The following is a 14,364-nucleotide window of genomic DNA, read 5'->3' as shown; positions in this document are numbered from 1 at the left end:
ACTGCATTGACCTGAGGGCCTGGAGAAGCTTCCAGAATGGAATGGCAGAACTGGGATTGTGGGGGTGGAGTTTGAATAGAAGTGTGTGATATCACAGGGTGGGAAACTCAAGAGTTTAAGGGTTTAGAAATAAAAATATATAGAGAGCACGATGGAGGTTTTAGGCAGAGGCTGCTCCTTCTTCACCTTCTTCTCCATGGGTTTGGGTGGTTTTGTGTAATTGGATAAAAAAGTCCCCATTGTGGAATTCAAGTGATCAGTTATTGGGTTAAAAGTGAAAATAATTGAGGTGTCATTTCTTAATTGGACAGTTTAGCCTTAAAAGACCTTGGAGAGAGACACTCACATCTCTCTGCAGGGACGGCTCATGGGATCTTTTGTCTTCTCCCCATCCCAGATCCTGCTGCCCTCTCATGTCTATTTCCCACTGGGATATCTCTTGGCTTGTGACACATTCTTCCCATTCATACACCCCTTGCTACATCTCACTGAGGACTCTCCCCACTGCTACAGCTCCTGGACTGTGACAGTTTCTCTCTGTTCATAGAGCTCTTGGTGTGTCCCACCTCTGCACAGGGAAACTTCCCCAACTCTCACACATACCTGGCATTGGTACAGCTCTTGGCTGCTCCTGGATCTCTGCTGGGACATTTCTTGGACTCTCAGCACTTCTCTTGTGTACGTCTCTTGCAAAGCTTCCCACTGGGAAAGCTCGCGGTCCTTGTTGGCAAAGGGCCTCTCCTCCTCCTCAGTCTGTGACAGTGGCAGGACTGACCTGCCCACTGCCCCCGACCACTGCCCGCTGGGGGCCTCCAGCCAGCTGGGCAAGGGGCTGGCGACCGGGAGTTGGAGTTGCCTTTGTCCTTGTTGCTTTTCTTGTCTGTCGCTGTCGGCCTCTGTTGCTGTGGGCGTCCAGCACAGACAGACACAGGGAGCTGCTTCCTGCACAGAGAGCGGCTCTCCTGTGACTGGGCACCGCAGGGCTCTGCGCCCCTTAGACACCCTCAGCCAGGGCCGGGCTCCCTGATGTCACAAGGCTCTCTGGCCACCAGCACGTCCCACAACCCAAAGGGCCCCGACACCGTGTGCCCGTGTCACAAAGGGCCACCCCCGGCAGCCCAACATCAGTGGAGCAGCCAGGAACTGGCTGGGAGCAGCCCCGCACTTGTGGCCTTGGGCCCCTGCTGTGCCCAGAGCCCTGAGAGGCTTTGGCCACGCTGCCACAGGACAGCCCCAGCCCCACAGTGCAGAGCCCTGGCTTTGCCGGCTGCGCTGCCCAGAGCACCAGGAATTGGCCGCACGGACGGGCCGGGCACTCGTGGGCAGCGGCTCCAGGAGCGGCGGGAGCCCGGGGAGCAGGGGTGTCCCTCAGGGCTCTGCCGGGCACCGGGGCTCGGCCCTGCCTTCAGCAGCGACAGCCAGGGGCACCGAGCGCGGCCTCGGCGCCTTTGCCGGGCACGGGAAGCCGAGCGGGGCAGGGGCAGCGCGCAAGGCCGGGTCCATGCACAGGCACCCGGCCGGGCTGGAGAAGCGGCACCACGAGAGCCTCCTGCGCTGCCACAAGGCCGGGGCCCGGCTGCTGCAGCTGCCTCGGGCCGGTGCCTGAGGCCCCGACTCCTGCAGCTCTGCCCTGGCCTCTGCGGCGCCACGGGCACAGAGGCCGGGCCGGGGCTCGCTCCCTGCTGCCCGCAGGGCGCTGCCGAGGGCTCCCCGCCCGCCGGGGCCGGGGCCGGGCGCTGAGGGAGCGGCGCCGCCATTGCTGCCGCCCCCAGGGGCTCTGAGGGGAGCGCGGCTCCCGCCTGTCATCCCTGCCCTCTGTCTGGGCAGTCCAGACTATCCCCCAGAGTTTTCTGGGGAGCCTGGCAGACTCTCCACAGCACTGACCCCATTCATCAGCTCCCCCAGTGCTCTTCCCCTGTCCTTCCCAACAACCTTCCCCAGGGTGAGCCCCTATTTCAAGCCGTGCCACAAATGTTCAGCCACAGCTCCAGAAACTCAGGGCGGCTTCAGCATCTTCCTCCCTCAGGGCTGTGCCTCCCCAGCCAAAACACTCGCACCATCTCCACGAGAAGGAAGAAATTTATTGTTTCCATGTGACAGGTTTCCCTGGGAACCATGAAGACAGTTCTCTAGACAGTCTCTCTCATGATTTTGGTGAGTTTCTGGATCTTGGACCTTGTTGACATGTCCACGTACTTCTCCCCAATATTGACAATCATGCCACCAAGGATCGCTGGGTCAGTCTAAGGAAGGAACATTAAACAGAAAGTTGATTAGCAGTAGTTTGTTACCATAGGACACAAGTTTTACAGTAGTAAAGAAAGAAAGAAAGAAAAAAAGCTTTTCAAAAGAGCCTTTTTTGAGATGATTTTGCTGTCATTGCGTTCCAAAGTGAAGATTTTAGAAATTAAAACATCATAATGTCTATAAAAGCACAGAACTACGCAACAAAGCAACTGAATTCAACAAAATATTTTTGTTTTCATAAAAATCAGACACAGAAGCCTTTAGCATGAACTTAGTGACACTTATTTGCAAGTCAAGAATCCAGACCTTAGTCTCCAGTTTCAACACCTCTCCTTTGGCCAAGAACCCATTCAGAGCACTTTTCAGTTCAGTGAGGTTAGCCTCATCCAAGGGCTGAAAAAAAAGAACAGAAGAGCAGGAAAATGAAGGACTTAAAAATACTCAAATGATATAATGATAATAAATTATATAATAATAATATATACTCAAATGGTATAAATTATATAAATTTTCTTCTCAGGTCCCTTTGATGACACACTTCCACCAGGAATGCAGCATTGTGGAACAGGGATAACCCAAGGACAGCACTTTGTGCCCTCCTGATTTCATGAAACATTTTCCTGTTTGGAAAAAGAACAGGGCAGCTCTACGTGCAGACCAGCCTGACTTTTGTCAGCCCCTGGGCTCACACAGAGGAAGGAAAACCATGAGCTGTTTAGCTGTAATGGGATGAAGAGTTTTCATTGTGCACCAGGAACTGCTGGGTATCAGCCCTCTCTTTGCAGCAATTTGTTCAGCTTGGCAGAGGTGAGACATGTCCTCACTGCTCTCACAGCAAGCACTTCAATCACAGAGAGCAGCCTTAACTGGCAGAGGTTTGTCTTTCCTCCCACTCCCTGTCTTTCCTCCCTGTGGAAACCCAGAGCACCAGGAATGTTTCTGTGTCTGCTCTGGGGTGCCCTGACCCCCAGGGCAGCACTGACTGTGACCCTCATCCATGGAGAAAGTTTCCCAGACTTCAAGACAGACTGAAATCCACAAAAGTGTGAAATAGATTTTATAGAGAGCAGTGTGGGTATATCACTGGGTGAAAAATTGAGGTTTTGGGGTTTTTAGTGTGTTGTGGATGGAAGCAAGATGGAGGGCACAGGGTGTCATCCTGGGTTTCTTCTTCATGCTTCTTCCTCCTTCTCCGTGGGTTTGGGTGGCATTTTGTAATTGGGCAGAAAAGTCCCCATTGCAGCTCTTTGGGATCAGTTATTGGGGTAAAAGGGAAAATAATCCAGGTGTCAGTTCTTCATTGGATAGTTCAGTCTTAAAAGCCCTTGGAACAAGAGATTGTTGGCCATTTTGTGCCTTCTAATGCAAAGCTGCAGAACTCACAGCAGAGAGACTGTTTTACTGATATGAAATAATAAACACCTGAGTCTGAACATGAAACACTGTCTGGAGTGCCTTCAATCCAAACCCAGAGAAATCGATGACTGGGACCCCCACACTGCCACTCCCTGGCCCTGCTCCCATTCCCTGGCCCTGCTCCCACTCCCTGGCCCTGCTCCCACTCCCTGCTGCCCCGCTCCCAGCGCACCTGGGCCGTGGTGACCGTGCACACCACCTCCCCTCGGACGGCGCTCATGATCTTCCCGAAGGCAGAGACGATGCCCGGGGTGTAACGCAGGCGGCCGTTCTCAGCCAGCAGATCTGCAAAACATCCACACAACCGAGGGCTTCAAGCACTACCAGGGGCACATCCCAGCATCCATTCCAATGGATGGCACTGCTGGGATGTTCTCCTGAAGCCCAGAGGTCACTCACTCATCAGGTTGACGGTGATTGGGGACATCTTCTCTCTTGCCATGGCGTCGTTCACGGCTTTTTGTTTCACGGAGCTCTTGGTGTGAGGGTTCATCACCACACTGGACAGCTTGGGGTCCTTCAGGAGGCTCTGAGGGGATACACAAAGATGTGACAAATGCCAGGGGTTTTCCTGGTGTCACAAGGCCCACCTGGAGCAGCCAAGGCAGGCAACGGGGGCACTCCTGGAATGAGAACAAAGGGGCTCTGGAGCTGATTGGAAATGAAATGGCAGCTCCAGCTAGAGAATCAGGGAATGGTTTGGGTTGGAAGGGACCTTAAAGATTGGATGGACAGGGACACCTTTCACTACCCTGGACTGCTCCAAGCCCCATCCAACCTGGACACTTCCAGGGGTGGAGCAGCCACAGCTGCTCTGGGCACCTTGTCCCAGGGCCTACCCACCCTCCCAGGGAACAATTCCTTCCCAATATCCCATTTAAACACCAGGGCCACAAGCAGGCAATGCAGGTGCCAGCAGGATGGGAGTCTCACAGGTCACAGGAGCTCAGCCCCCTCCCTACTGAGGAACAGCAAGGAACCCTCCCCACTTCCACCCCTGGGAGCCCTGGCTGGGAACACCTTACCCAAACCCGGGTCAGCTCCTTCTCCACCTGCTCCAGCTTCTTCTGCTTGCTGGCTGCCGAGTAGAGGGCGGTGGCATAGCGCCCCTCCAGCCCGTACACCTGGATGGGCGGCTGCGGGAGCACGGGCAGGCGCTGAGCGGGGAACCCGGGCAGAGACCCCCGCCCCTGGCCTTGGCCAGCCGGGAGCCCCCCCTGCACCCTCCCCTCACCGTGACCATCTCGGCCCTGCGCCTTGAGCCCCTCACGACCCACCTGGACACCCCCCTTGACCACCCTGGGGACACCCTAGATCTCCTCATGACCTCCACCTCCTCACATCGACCAGCTTGGAGACCCCTTCCGGCCCCTTCAGGACACCCCTGCCCCCTCATCTTCACCAGCTTGGAGACCCCTCTGAGCCCCTTCAGAACACCCCTGCCCCCTCACCTTCACCAGCTTGGAGACCCCTCCTGGCCCCTCCAGGACACTCCTGCTCCCTCATCTTCACCAGCTTGGAGCCCTCTCTACCCTTTCCCTCTGACATCGCCCCTGCTCCCTCACCTTGACCAGCTTGGTCACCGGTCTCGCCGCCGTCGTACTCAGCTGCCGCACCTGGGGGGGGAATAAGGGGGAGAATGGCGGGGTCGGCGCGGCCCTCGAGGATCGGGAGGAAGGGGAAGGTCCGAGACCCCGCGCAGGGCTGGAGGGCGGCAGACACCGCTGCTCCCCCCCAGAGCCGCCCAGGCCCCGCCGCCCCCCAGTTTCACCTTCAAGACGAGCCCCGCTGCCGCCGCCATCTTTCCCGGCTGCCCCCAGGGTCACGGCGCACTGCGCAGGCGCGCCGGGGCCCCGCCCACCCAGCGCCGATAGGGCCGCTCCTGCCGCGGGGCACGCTGGGAGCTGTAGTTCCGTGGGACGGCGCCTTCCGGCCGCGTGCCTCCCGCCGGGATATTGGGGAAGCGCAGCCCCCGCGCCGAGACGGGGTCCCTGTGGGGTCCCTGGGTCACCACCGTCCCTGCAGGGTCCCTGTGCTACCACTGTCCCTGTGTCCCCATCGTCCCTGTGGGGTCCCTGTATCCCTGTGATGTCCCTGTGCCTGGTGTCCCTGTGCCACCACTGTACCTGTGGTGTCCCTGCGGTGTCCCTGTGTCCCTGTGCCACCAGTGTCCCTGTAGTGTCCCTGTGCCACCGGTGTCCTTGTGGTGTCCCTGCAGTGTCCCTGTGGTGTTCCTCTGTCCCCAGTGTCCCTGTGTGCCCTTGTGGTGTCTCTGTGCCACCACTGTCCTTCTGGTGTCCCTGTGCCACAAGTGTCCTTGTGGTGTCCCTATGTACCCGGTGTCCCTGTGCCCACAGCATCCCTGTGCCCACAATGTCACTGTCATTGTCCCTGTGCCCATGGTGTCCCTTTGCCCCCACTGTCCTTGTGCCCTCAGTGTCACTGTCAGTGTCCCTATCCCCCTAGTGTTCCTGTCCCCATGGTGGCCCCATGCCCTCAGTGTCCCTGAGCCCTGGTGTCCTCCATGGACTTCTCCAGCATGGGTACTTCCCACAGGATCAGTTCTTCAGGATCAGCCTGCCCCAGGGTGGGTCCTTTATCCATGGGGTCATTCCTGCAGGACCTGCCCCAGTGTGGGTCCTTTATCCATGGGGTCATTCCTGCAGGAACTGCCCCAGTGTGGATCCTTTATCCATGGGGTCATTCCTGCAGGACCTGCCCCAGTGTGGGTCCTTTATCCATGGGGTCATTCCTGCAGGAACTGCCCCAGTGTGGGTCCTTTATCCATGGGATCCCAAGCCCTCCCACCAAAGCTGCTCCAGGGGGGCTCCTCTCTCCACAGGGGCTCAGATCCCTGCCAGGAGCTGCTCCAGGGTGGAATTCCCATGGGATCACACCTTTTGTGCATCCCCTGCTCTGGTGTGGGCTCCTCCAGGGGCTGCAGGTGGATTTAATCTCCTCCATGGATCTCCAGGGGCTGCAGGTGGATCTCAGCTTCTCCATGGATCTCCAGGGGCTGCAGGTGGATCTCAGCTCCTCCATGGATCTCCAGGCAGCCCTGCCTCAGCCCCACCTGTCCCTCCATTCATGAGGAGCATCCCACGAGTTCTCCCAGACTCAGCACCAGCTCTGCTTCCCTCACAGACACCTCCAAAACCTGGGATTTATTTCCTCCCCATGGATGAACTCCATCCCAAGACCTCCCAATTCAAAGGATCTTCCAGGTGGGACAGGCAGCTCCGTCCCTCTCTCTGGTGACCTTGAGCAGCTCGCTCAGATCCCTGAATTATCTGGGATGGTTCCACTCATCCTATCCCTAATTCTTCCATCTTTTTTTTTTATTTTTCCCCGGCAGAAAATGGATGGATGGATGGATGATGGATGGATGGACGGATGGATGGATGGATGGATGGATGGATGGATGATGGATGGATGATGGATGGATGGATGATGAATGGATGAATGGATGATGGATGGATGGATGGATGAATGGATGATGAATGGATGAATGGATGATGGATGGATGGATGGATGATGGATGGATGGATGGATGGATGGATGGATGGATGATGGATGGATGGATGATGGATGGATGGATGGATGATGGATGGATGGATGGATGGATGATGGATGGATGATGGATGGATGGATGATGGATGGATGGATGGATGGATGGATGGATGATGGATGGATGGATGGATGGATGATGGATTGATGGATGGATGATGGATGATGGATGATGGATGGATGGGTTCATGGATGGATGGATGGATGGATGATGGATGGAGGGATGGATGGATGGATGGATGGATGGATGGATGGATGGATGGATGGACGGATGGATGGATGATGGATGATGGATGGAGGGATGGATGGATGGATGGATGGATGGATGGACGGATATATAAATGGATGTGTGGCTGGACGGCTGCAGGAACTCTGCAGGATCCCAGCACTAGGTGCCGCTCTCGCTGCGCGTCCCGAGCGCTGGGATCGTTCCAGGACAGTTCCACCGAGGCTCTTTAGAAAACGCGGCTCAGCGTCCCAGCGGGAACCAGGCAGTGGCTCCAACGCGAATTATTTTGGCTGTCAGGGTTTAATTCCCTCCTCTGTCCCTGGCTGCGTCCCGGGGTGACACTGCAAGGCACAAGGACAGGTTTGAGCCTGAGGCACAGCTGGAGCCAGGCTGGGAGAGCTGGGAATGTTCAACCTGGGGAGGAGAAGCTGCAGGGAGAGCTCAGAGCCCCTGGCAGGGCCTGCAGGGGCTCCAGGAGAGCTGCAGAGGGACTGGGGACAAGGCCTGCAGGGACAGCACCCAGGGAATGGCTGCCAGTGCCAGAGGGCAGGGCTGGGTGGGATCTTGGCCATGAGGAATTGTTCCCTGGCAGGGTGGGCAGGGCTGGCATGGAATTCCACCCCTGGATCCCTGGCAGTGCCCAAGGCCAGGCTGGACACTGGGGCTGGGAGCACCTGGGACAGTGGGAGGTGTCCCTGCCATGGCAGGGGTGGCACTGGATGAGATTTAAGGTCCCTTCCCACCCAAATCATTCTGTGATTCTATCACTGTGCTTTCAACAACTTGAAGAACTACACTACTGAGAAAAGCATGTCTAACATGTAGAAAAATACTTGCTTTTCTATAATAATTTTATTTATTTTTTATAGTATGCCTGCACTGAAGTTTTCAATTGCACTTATTTCAAGCATGGTTTCATATCCCAAATAATTTTATTGTTATTCTGGAACATTCTGTGATCTTGCAGCAGTTTAATAGACAGAAAATCTGTTTTTTTGAGGCCAGGGAAGTCACTGAGTGCTGAGGGCACTTTACTGAGCTGGGGATTGGGTCAAAGCCTGATAATGCTTTCAAGAATTAAAATCAGAGCACCTTTCACAGGTTAATTTTGGACAAATAACATCCCCCAGATGATAAAGAGTTTGTACCTTGATGCCTTCCACTGGAAGGAAAATTTAAGCCCAGGTAAAACCTGTCCTTGTATTTGGACATCTGTCACAATAATGGACTCCTCCATTTTCATAGATGGGAGGGTTTAGGAGTTTTTCCTCCTGCAAAGCAATTAAATATTATATTCTAAATAAATATTGCCCCTTTGCCATTTGCCTGTGTCCCTGGTATCAGTCTGGTCACTTAATGAGCACTTGAACATCTTCAAGCTCAGGAGAAACACCTGGAAGAACCTTCCCTTGTGGGTCTGTCCCTTTAGTGCTTGTGGGGTTGTGACCTTGAAGTGCTCCTTTTAGTCATGTAGGGAATAGAAAAAAACCATCTTTTTTTGTCTCCTGCTGAGTCAGAGCACCACTGAAACCATGCAAAGTGTGTGTGTTATCTTCCTTTCACTGAGAACCCTCCAGAAGGAAGGGGACAGTTCTCAGGCCATGGTGGTGCTGGGGAGGAGCTTCCCTCAGGGCTCTGCTTCAGGAGGCATCCAAAAAACAGCAGCAAGGCTTGTCCAGCTCCACCACCAACTGATGGCACAGAGAGGTGGAAGGAGGAGGTTCTTAACAGCCCACCTGAGGTCCTCACAGTGCCACCAGACCTGCACCAGGGCTTTGGGAAGAAACCCAAAATCCCCAGTAATGATTGAGCTGCTGAGCCCAGGTTTGGAGCAGCGCTGGGAACGCCGAGTGCTTCCCTCCCTGCCTCACCTGAAACCTGAGCTCTGCTGGTCCCCACCTGTTGTTCAGTAATTGCACCTGGGAGTCCCAGAGGAGCCAGGCTGGAGCTGGAAACCTCCTCCTGACCTGGAGGAAAAAACCTTTGGTGTTTACCAGCAGTGGGGGAGTTTTCCTCTCCTGGTGCTCCAGTTCACCCCAGAGAACCTGGCCCCAAAAGGTCAGGACTGAACTCACCCCCAGCACAGCCATGGGCTCATTCCTGCAGCTGCAGGAGGGCTTGCAGGGCCTTTGTTGGGCTTTGTCCCTCTTTCCCAAGGGCTCCAGGGGCACGGCTGTGCTGGATCCAGCCCAGCTGGGCGTTTTCCACACCTCTGCTCCACGAGCAGCTCCCCTTGGGCAGGTAAATCAAGAGCTCCTAGGGGATGGAGCCTGTGCCCACCCTCCAAAATCCCCTGCCCAGGCACGACCTGACTCATTTCCCCATTAAGAAAGAGTTTTTTTGCTCACTGGCAGGGACAGAAAACCTTTAAAATTTTTTTTTCCTCCCCTCCAAACCGGAAAGAATGATTAAAAATGCACAAAAATGGTCAGGGGAATTCCAATGGCAGGGCCAATGTCACTCGGGGTGGGTGACTGAACTCTCTGCCCTCAGCAGCACAACTCTCCTCTAAAAGCTGCAAAATCGAGCACCTCAAACCACATCTTCCTGCCCTCCCAGGGGGATGTCAGCTTAGTGTCTTTCAACAGGAAAAAGATTCTTCATTATTATTTTGTTGTGCACGCGACGCTTCCGGGGGAGCTCGTGGTGGCTGCAGTTATTTTCCATGCAAACGTTGTAAGAGGGGGAGAAAGCCATAACCAGGTGCCTGTGGACTTTAAACACTAATCTAAATTCTTTTAAGATGCTGCAGGACACCTGAAAAAAAATAATAATTAAAGGGTGAGCTGGCTGAGGGAATAAACACTGACTGCAAATCTTTAACTAGGAAAGGTGATGTGGGTCCACCTGGATTTTCTTAGAGATGATTTGGTTTGTTAATTTGTTTTATGAGGTTGGCCATGAAATGTCAAAGGTAAAAAGAACTGTTTTGGGAAGCTCTGAGGATAACAGACACAGGGTAGGTGGTGCCAGGAGCTGAGTGTCACCATCTCCCACCCTGGCAGGGCAGCAGGCAGAACGTGGCCCTGAGGCTCAGGAGATTTGGGACCTATTTTCAGCTCTGCTTTGGACCTGCTGATTGGCTTCTAATTATTCCACACCTCAGTTCCCCCATCTGCAAAAAAAAGCAAGATACCAGCATCCTTTATAAATAGCTCTCAATTCTGTTGATGAAACACAGTTTATTAATAGCAGTGGTACCTTCTCACACACGCTGCTGAGGGGAAAAAAAAAAATCGTTGTAAATTCACAAATGTCACTCAAATGATGGAAATGTGCAAGTGGCTCTGGAGGAAATAAAGCAGAGGAGGAGCACCAGGCCTGGTTAGATATTAGGGCTCCAGTTTGTTCATTGCCACAAGAGGGAAGCCAACACTAATAAAATAACTTTATTTGTGCATTAACCGTGCTTATTGTGGAGGGGTTTACCCGTTTCAAGGCTGTTGTTTGTCCTCTTTTCTCGTGGCAAACTTGTACTTGATCATATGTCAAAAGCCAGAGAACATTATTCCACATTCCCTTTGGTCAATGTCCTGTGAAATGAATTTCATGGATTTGCCTGTTTGAATGGCAAAGCCATAAACCTGAAACAGAAAGTTGGGAACGAAACGGAGCCGGCTGCTCTTGGAGTGAATTTTAAAAAAGGCCTCGTACAAGTAAGGGGAAGTTTGGTGGATGTGGGACTTGAAAAAACAAAGGTGGTGTTTCCCCTTCTGCGGGTGAGCATGAGAAACTAAAGACTAATCACAGGCAGAGGTATTTTTAGGAGTTTTTACACCACAGCAGTGACAAATTAATTCAGGAGGTCTTCTGACTCTTGTTCACAACGTGTGTGAGCATCTTCTCTGTGGATTCATTACAGCAAAGCTGCTCTCACTGCCTGCTGAGACCACGGGATCTGCAGATTTGGGGGATTTCTGGGGCAGGGAGGAACCTGTGAGAGTCACCCTGGCTGGGGTCACACGTTGGTGGCATAACCCTGGTGGGTCAGGATTTGTTGTCACATCTCCACCTCGGGCTTTTGGGAAGGGCTGAAAGCAGGGCTTGGGCAAGGAGAGGTTTTTAAAACACTTCCTGTGGAACTGAACAAAAAATCCTCACCCAGATTCCTTTGGTGGATCTTTTCCTGGCTGTCCCCTGGATCTCTGTGAGATGGGAACATTTGAGAGTCTCTGTTCAGGTTTCTGCAGAGCTCTGGGACATTTTTGTCCCTCTCAGAGTGGTCAGGCCTTGGGCTGAGCTGCCCAGGGAGGTTTGGAGTCCCTGGAATTGTCCCAGAGCAGTCTGGATGTGGCCTTGGGGACAGGGATTGGGGTGATGCTGGTGGGGCTGGGGTGGCACTGGGTGATCCTGAAGGGTTTTCCCAGCCTTGATCCTGGGATTCTGAGAAAATCCAACCTTCAGGGCAGGTTGGATCAGTCACAGCTCTCTGATGCTCAGCCTGGAGCAAAGGAGGCTCAGGGGGGACCTCAGTGCTCTGCACAGCTCCTGACAGGAGGGGCAGGGAAAGGAAGAGAGGAAATGGCCTCAAATGGCACCAGGGCAGGCTCAGGTTGGAGATGGGGACAGAAAATTTCCCTGGCAGAGTGGTCAGGCCTTGAGCTGAGCTGCCCAGGGAGGTTTGGAGTCGCTGGAATTGTCCCAGAGCAGTCTGGATGTGGCCTTGGGGACAGGGATTGGGGTGATGCTGGTGGCACTGGGGTGGCACTGGGTGATCCTGCAGGTCCCTTCCCACCCTGGTGATCCTGGGACTGCTGGCAGTGCTCAGAGATCATAATTCCTGGTGTTTGGAAGTCAGGATTTTTGAGGAATGGCAGAAAAGGGAGGCCCAAGCAGTGCAGAACATCACCTTGGGTGAGGTTTCCTGTGAGGACCCCGAGGATGTTCCCTGCAAGGGCAGAGAGGGAATCAGGGCAAGGTTGGGGAAGTCACAGACAGGGATTGCAGTCCCCAAAGGACATTTGCATAACAAGCTGCTTTGTTAATTCTTTTTTAATATCCTTTAGGAACATTTTGGATGTTTTGTTTCTCCTCCCCTTCACAGCAGGCAGAACTCAAACTGCTGCCCTAAAGAATCTGAATTGAGGAGGAATTCCTCCTCAGTTCCTCAGAGGAACTGTCAGGCTGAAAAAGGGAAACAGGCAGAAATATTCCCCATGCCCAGGTGGGCAGCTCCCCCCTCCCACACTGCTCAGGAATTCCCACCCTCCCATCCCTTCCCCTTCCCCTGGGATGCTGTTTCAGGCCCCAATCCCCTGGATGTGTTTAACTCTGAGGACGTGAGCAGTCACACTGGGCAGATTCACATGACTCCAGCCATGCCCTGGCATAGGGATCTCCTGAATGAAGGGCATGGCAGGAAATGGCCAGGTTAAAAATAATGCCTGGGTTTTGTCCCTGCTGCAATGCCTCTGACACCAGTGGAATTGTACAGGCCTGACCGGGCTCCAGCTCCCTCACCTGCCAGTTTCCATTGCTGTGTTTATGGAGGGATAAAAGCCAGGCCTGTGCCTGGCTGGGGGGAATTCAGGATCCTTTGTGTCCTTCAGGACAGGGCTGTGCCCCTGGAGCTCCAGCAGAGCTGTGTTCCCCCTGTCCCCATAGCCCAGGCAGTGCCACAGGGGTGGCTGGGGTGACAATCAGAGCAGGTCCTGCCACTGCCCTGTGGCCTTCTCATGGGACAGGAGCCCCTCTTGTCTTGCTTGGCCTCTTGGCTGCTCCTCTTGGTGTCCTGCACCGGTTTCAAACAGCTGGGAGGTGAACACTGAAATAAAGGTGTAATAAGGCACCAGGAAATCTCTCCTCAGAACGTTTCTCCCTCTTTTCCGTGGCCAGGTGTCCACGTGGTGCTTTTTGGGAGCCCCCAGGCTGTGCCACAGTGACTCCAGCAAGGCCAAACTCACTCTCATTGCAGTCCCCCTGTTGTCCTGCCGATCCCAAAGCTGTGCCACACCCTCTCCCGGGAATCCCCAAACCTGGGCACTTTGGGGGGCAGAAAATCCCACCCCAAAGCAGAGCCCGGGCAAGCAGCCCCGTGCACCTCCTGAGGGATCTCTGACAGATCTATCTTTAGTGCCACAGTGAGTCACACCATTGTGATCTGACTTTAGCCTTTGTCGGAGCTATGAGCCAGGCCATGGGACCGGCTGCGGGCGAGAGCATTATGGGATGGAGCTGTAAAATTCCACTGCTGCCTCCTCTCCCAGCCAGCAGCGAGCGAGCGAGCGAGGAGCGGGGGGTGTGAGGCTGGCACAGCATCGCGGGGCATCCTCGGCACGGGGAGGCTGCCGGGCACAGCTGGGCACAGCTGGGCACAGCTGGGCACCCGGGGCCGGCCCGGGGTGCCCGCAGTGGCGGGGTGCTCGCCGCGGATGCTGCCGCGTTGCTAAGCGACAGCGACAGGCAGAGATGCTCCTGCATCCCGCACAGCCGCGGGGTAGCCGGGCTGGGCCGGGCCGTTCTGCTGGAAAAAAATTCATTTTCTGCTGGCCAGATGGGCGCAGGGGTGCTGCTGCCTCCTCCCCGGGTGGGATGGGAGTCACGGGATTGCCGGGATAGCGGCTCCTGCCGTGCCCCGGGGGCTGGGCAGCTCGGGGAAAATGGGAATAAACAACCGGGGGGTGGCGGGGATGTGACAGCCAGAATGGTCCCATTAGCACAGAGCCCCTGCCAATGGTTCTCTCGCGGATACATGGGGTCACCGAGGGTGGCAAAGCCCTCCCAGACCACCGAGATCCCCCCTTTGTCACCGAGTGCCACCTCCAGCCTTCCTTGGGCACCCCCAGGGCTGGGGACTCCAAACCTCCCCCTGCCAAATGAAATCCTCTGTGAGTCCCACGTGTTGGTGGGACGAACACAGACATTGACTGGACATTCTGGGACAGTTTTGAGGCCCTCAGCACCCC

General features: G+C 54.9%; 1 protein-coding gene across 1 annotated transcript; it reads right to left on the bottom strand.

The window, feature by feature from the left end:
* Positions 1 to 2,061: 2,061 nt before the first annotated feature.
* On the bottom strand, positions 2,062 to 5,540 carry ATP5PO (ATP synthase peripheral stalk subunit OSCP). The gene is made up of 7 exons (XM_054654540.2): positions 5,435 to 5,540; positions 5,229 to 5,279; positions 4,689 to 4,799; positions 4,063 to 4,192; positions 3,836 to 3,948; positions 2,554 to 2,640; positions 2,062 to 2,243 (listed from the first exon to the last, which is right to left on the bottom strand). Exons 1-7 carry the CDS (start codon positions 5,462 to 5,464, stop codon positions 2,130 to 2,132), a joined length of 636 nt encoding a protein of 211 aa, XP_054510515.1. The 5' UTR covers positions 5,465 to 5,540; the 3' UTR covers positions 2,062 to 2,129.
* Between the last annotated feature and the right edge of the window lie 8,824 nt (positions 5,541 to 14,364).

Source organism: Agelaius phoeniceus, chromosome 2 (genome assembly GCF_051311805.1).
Source record: "Agelaius phoeniceus isolate bAgePho1 chromosome 2, bAgePho1.hap1, whole genome shotgun sequence".
In the NCBI taxonomy this organism is placed as follows: domain Eukaryota; kingdom Metazoa; phylum Chordata; class Aves; order Passeriformes; family Icteridae; genus Agelaius; species Agelaius phoeniceus.
Note: the sequence above shows the minus strand (reverse complement) of the source record. Positions and strands in the feature narration are given on the sequence as shown.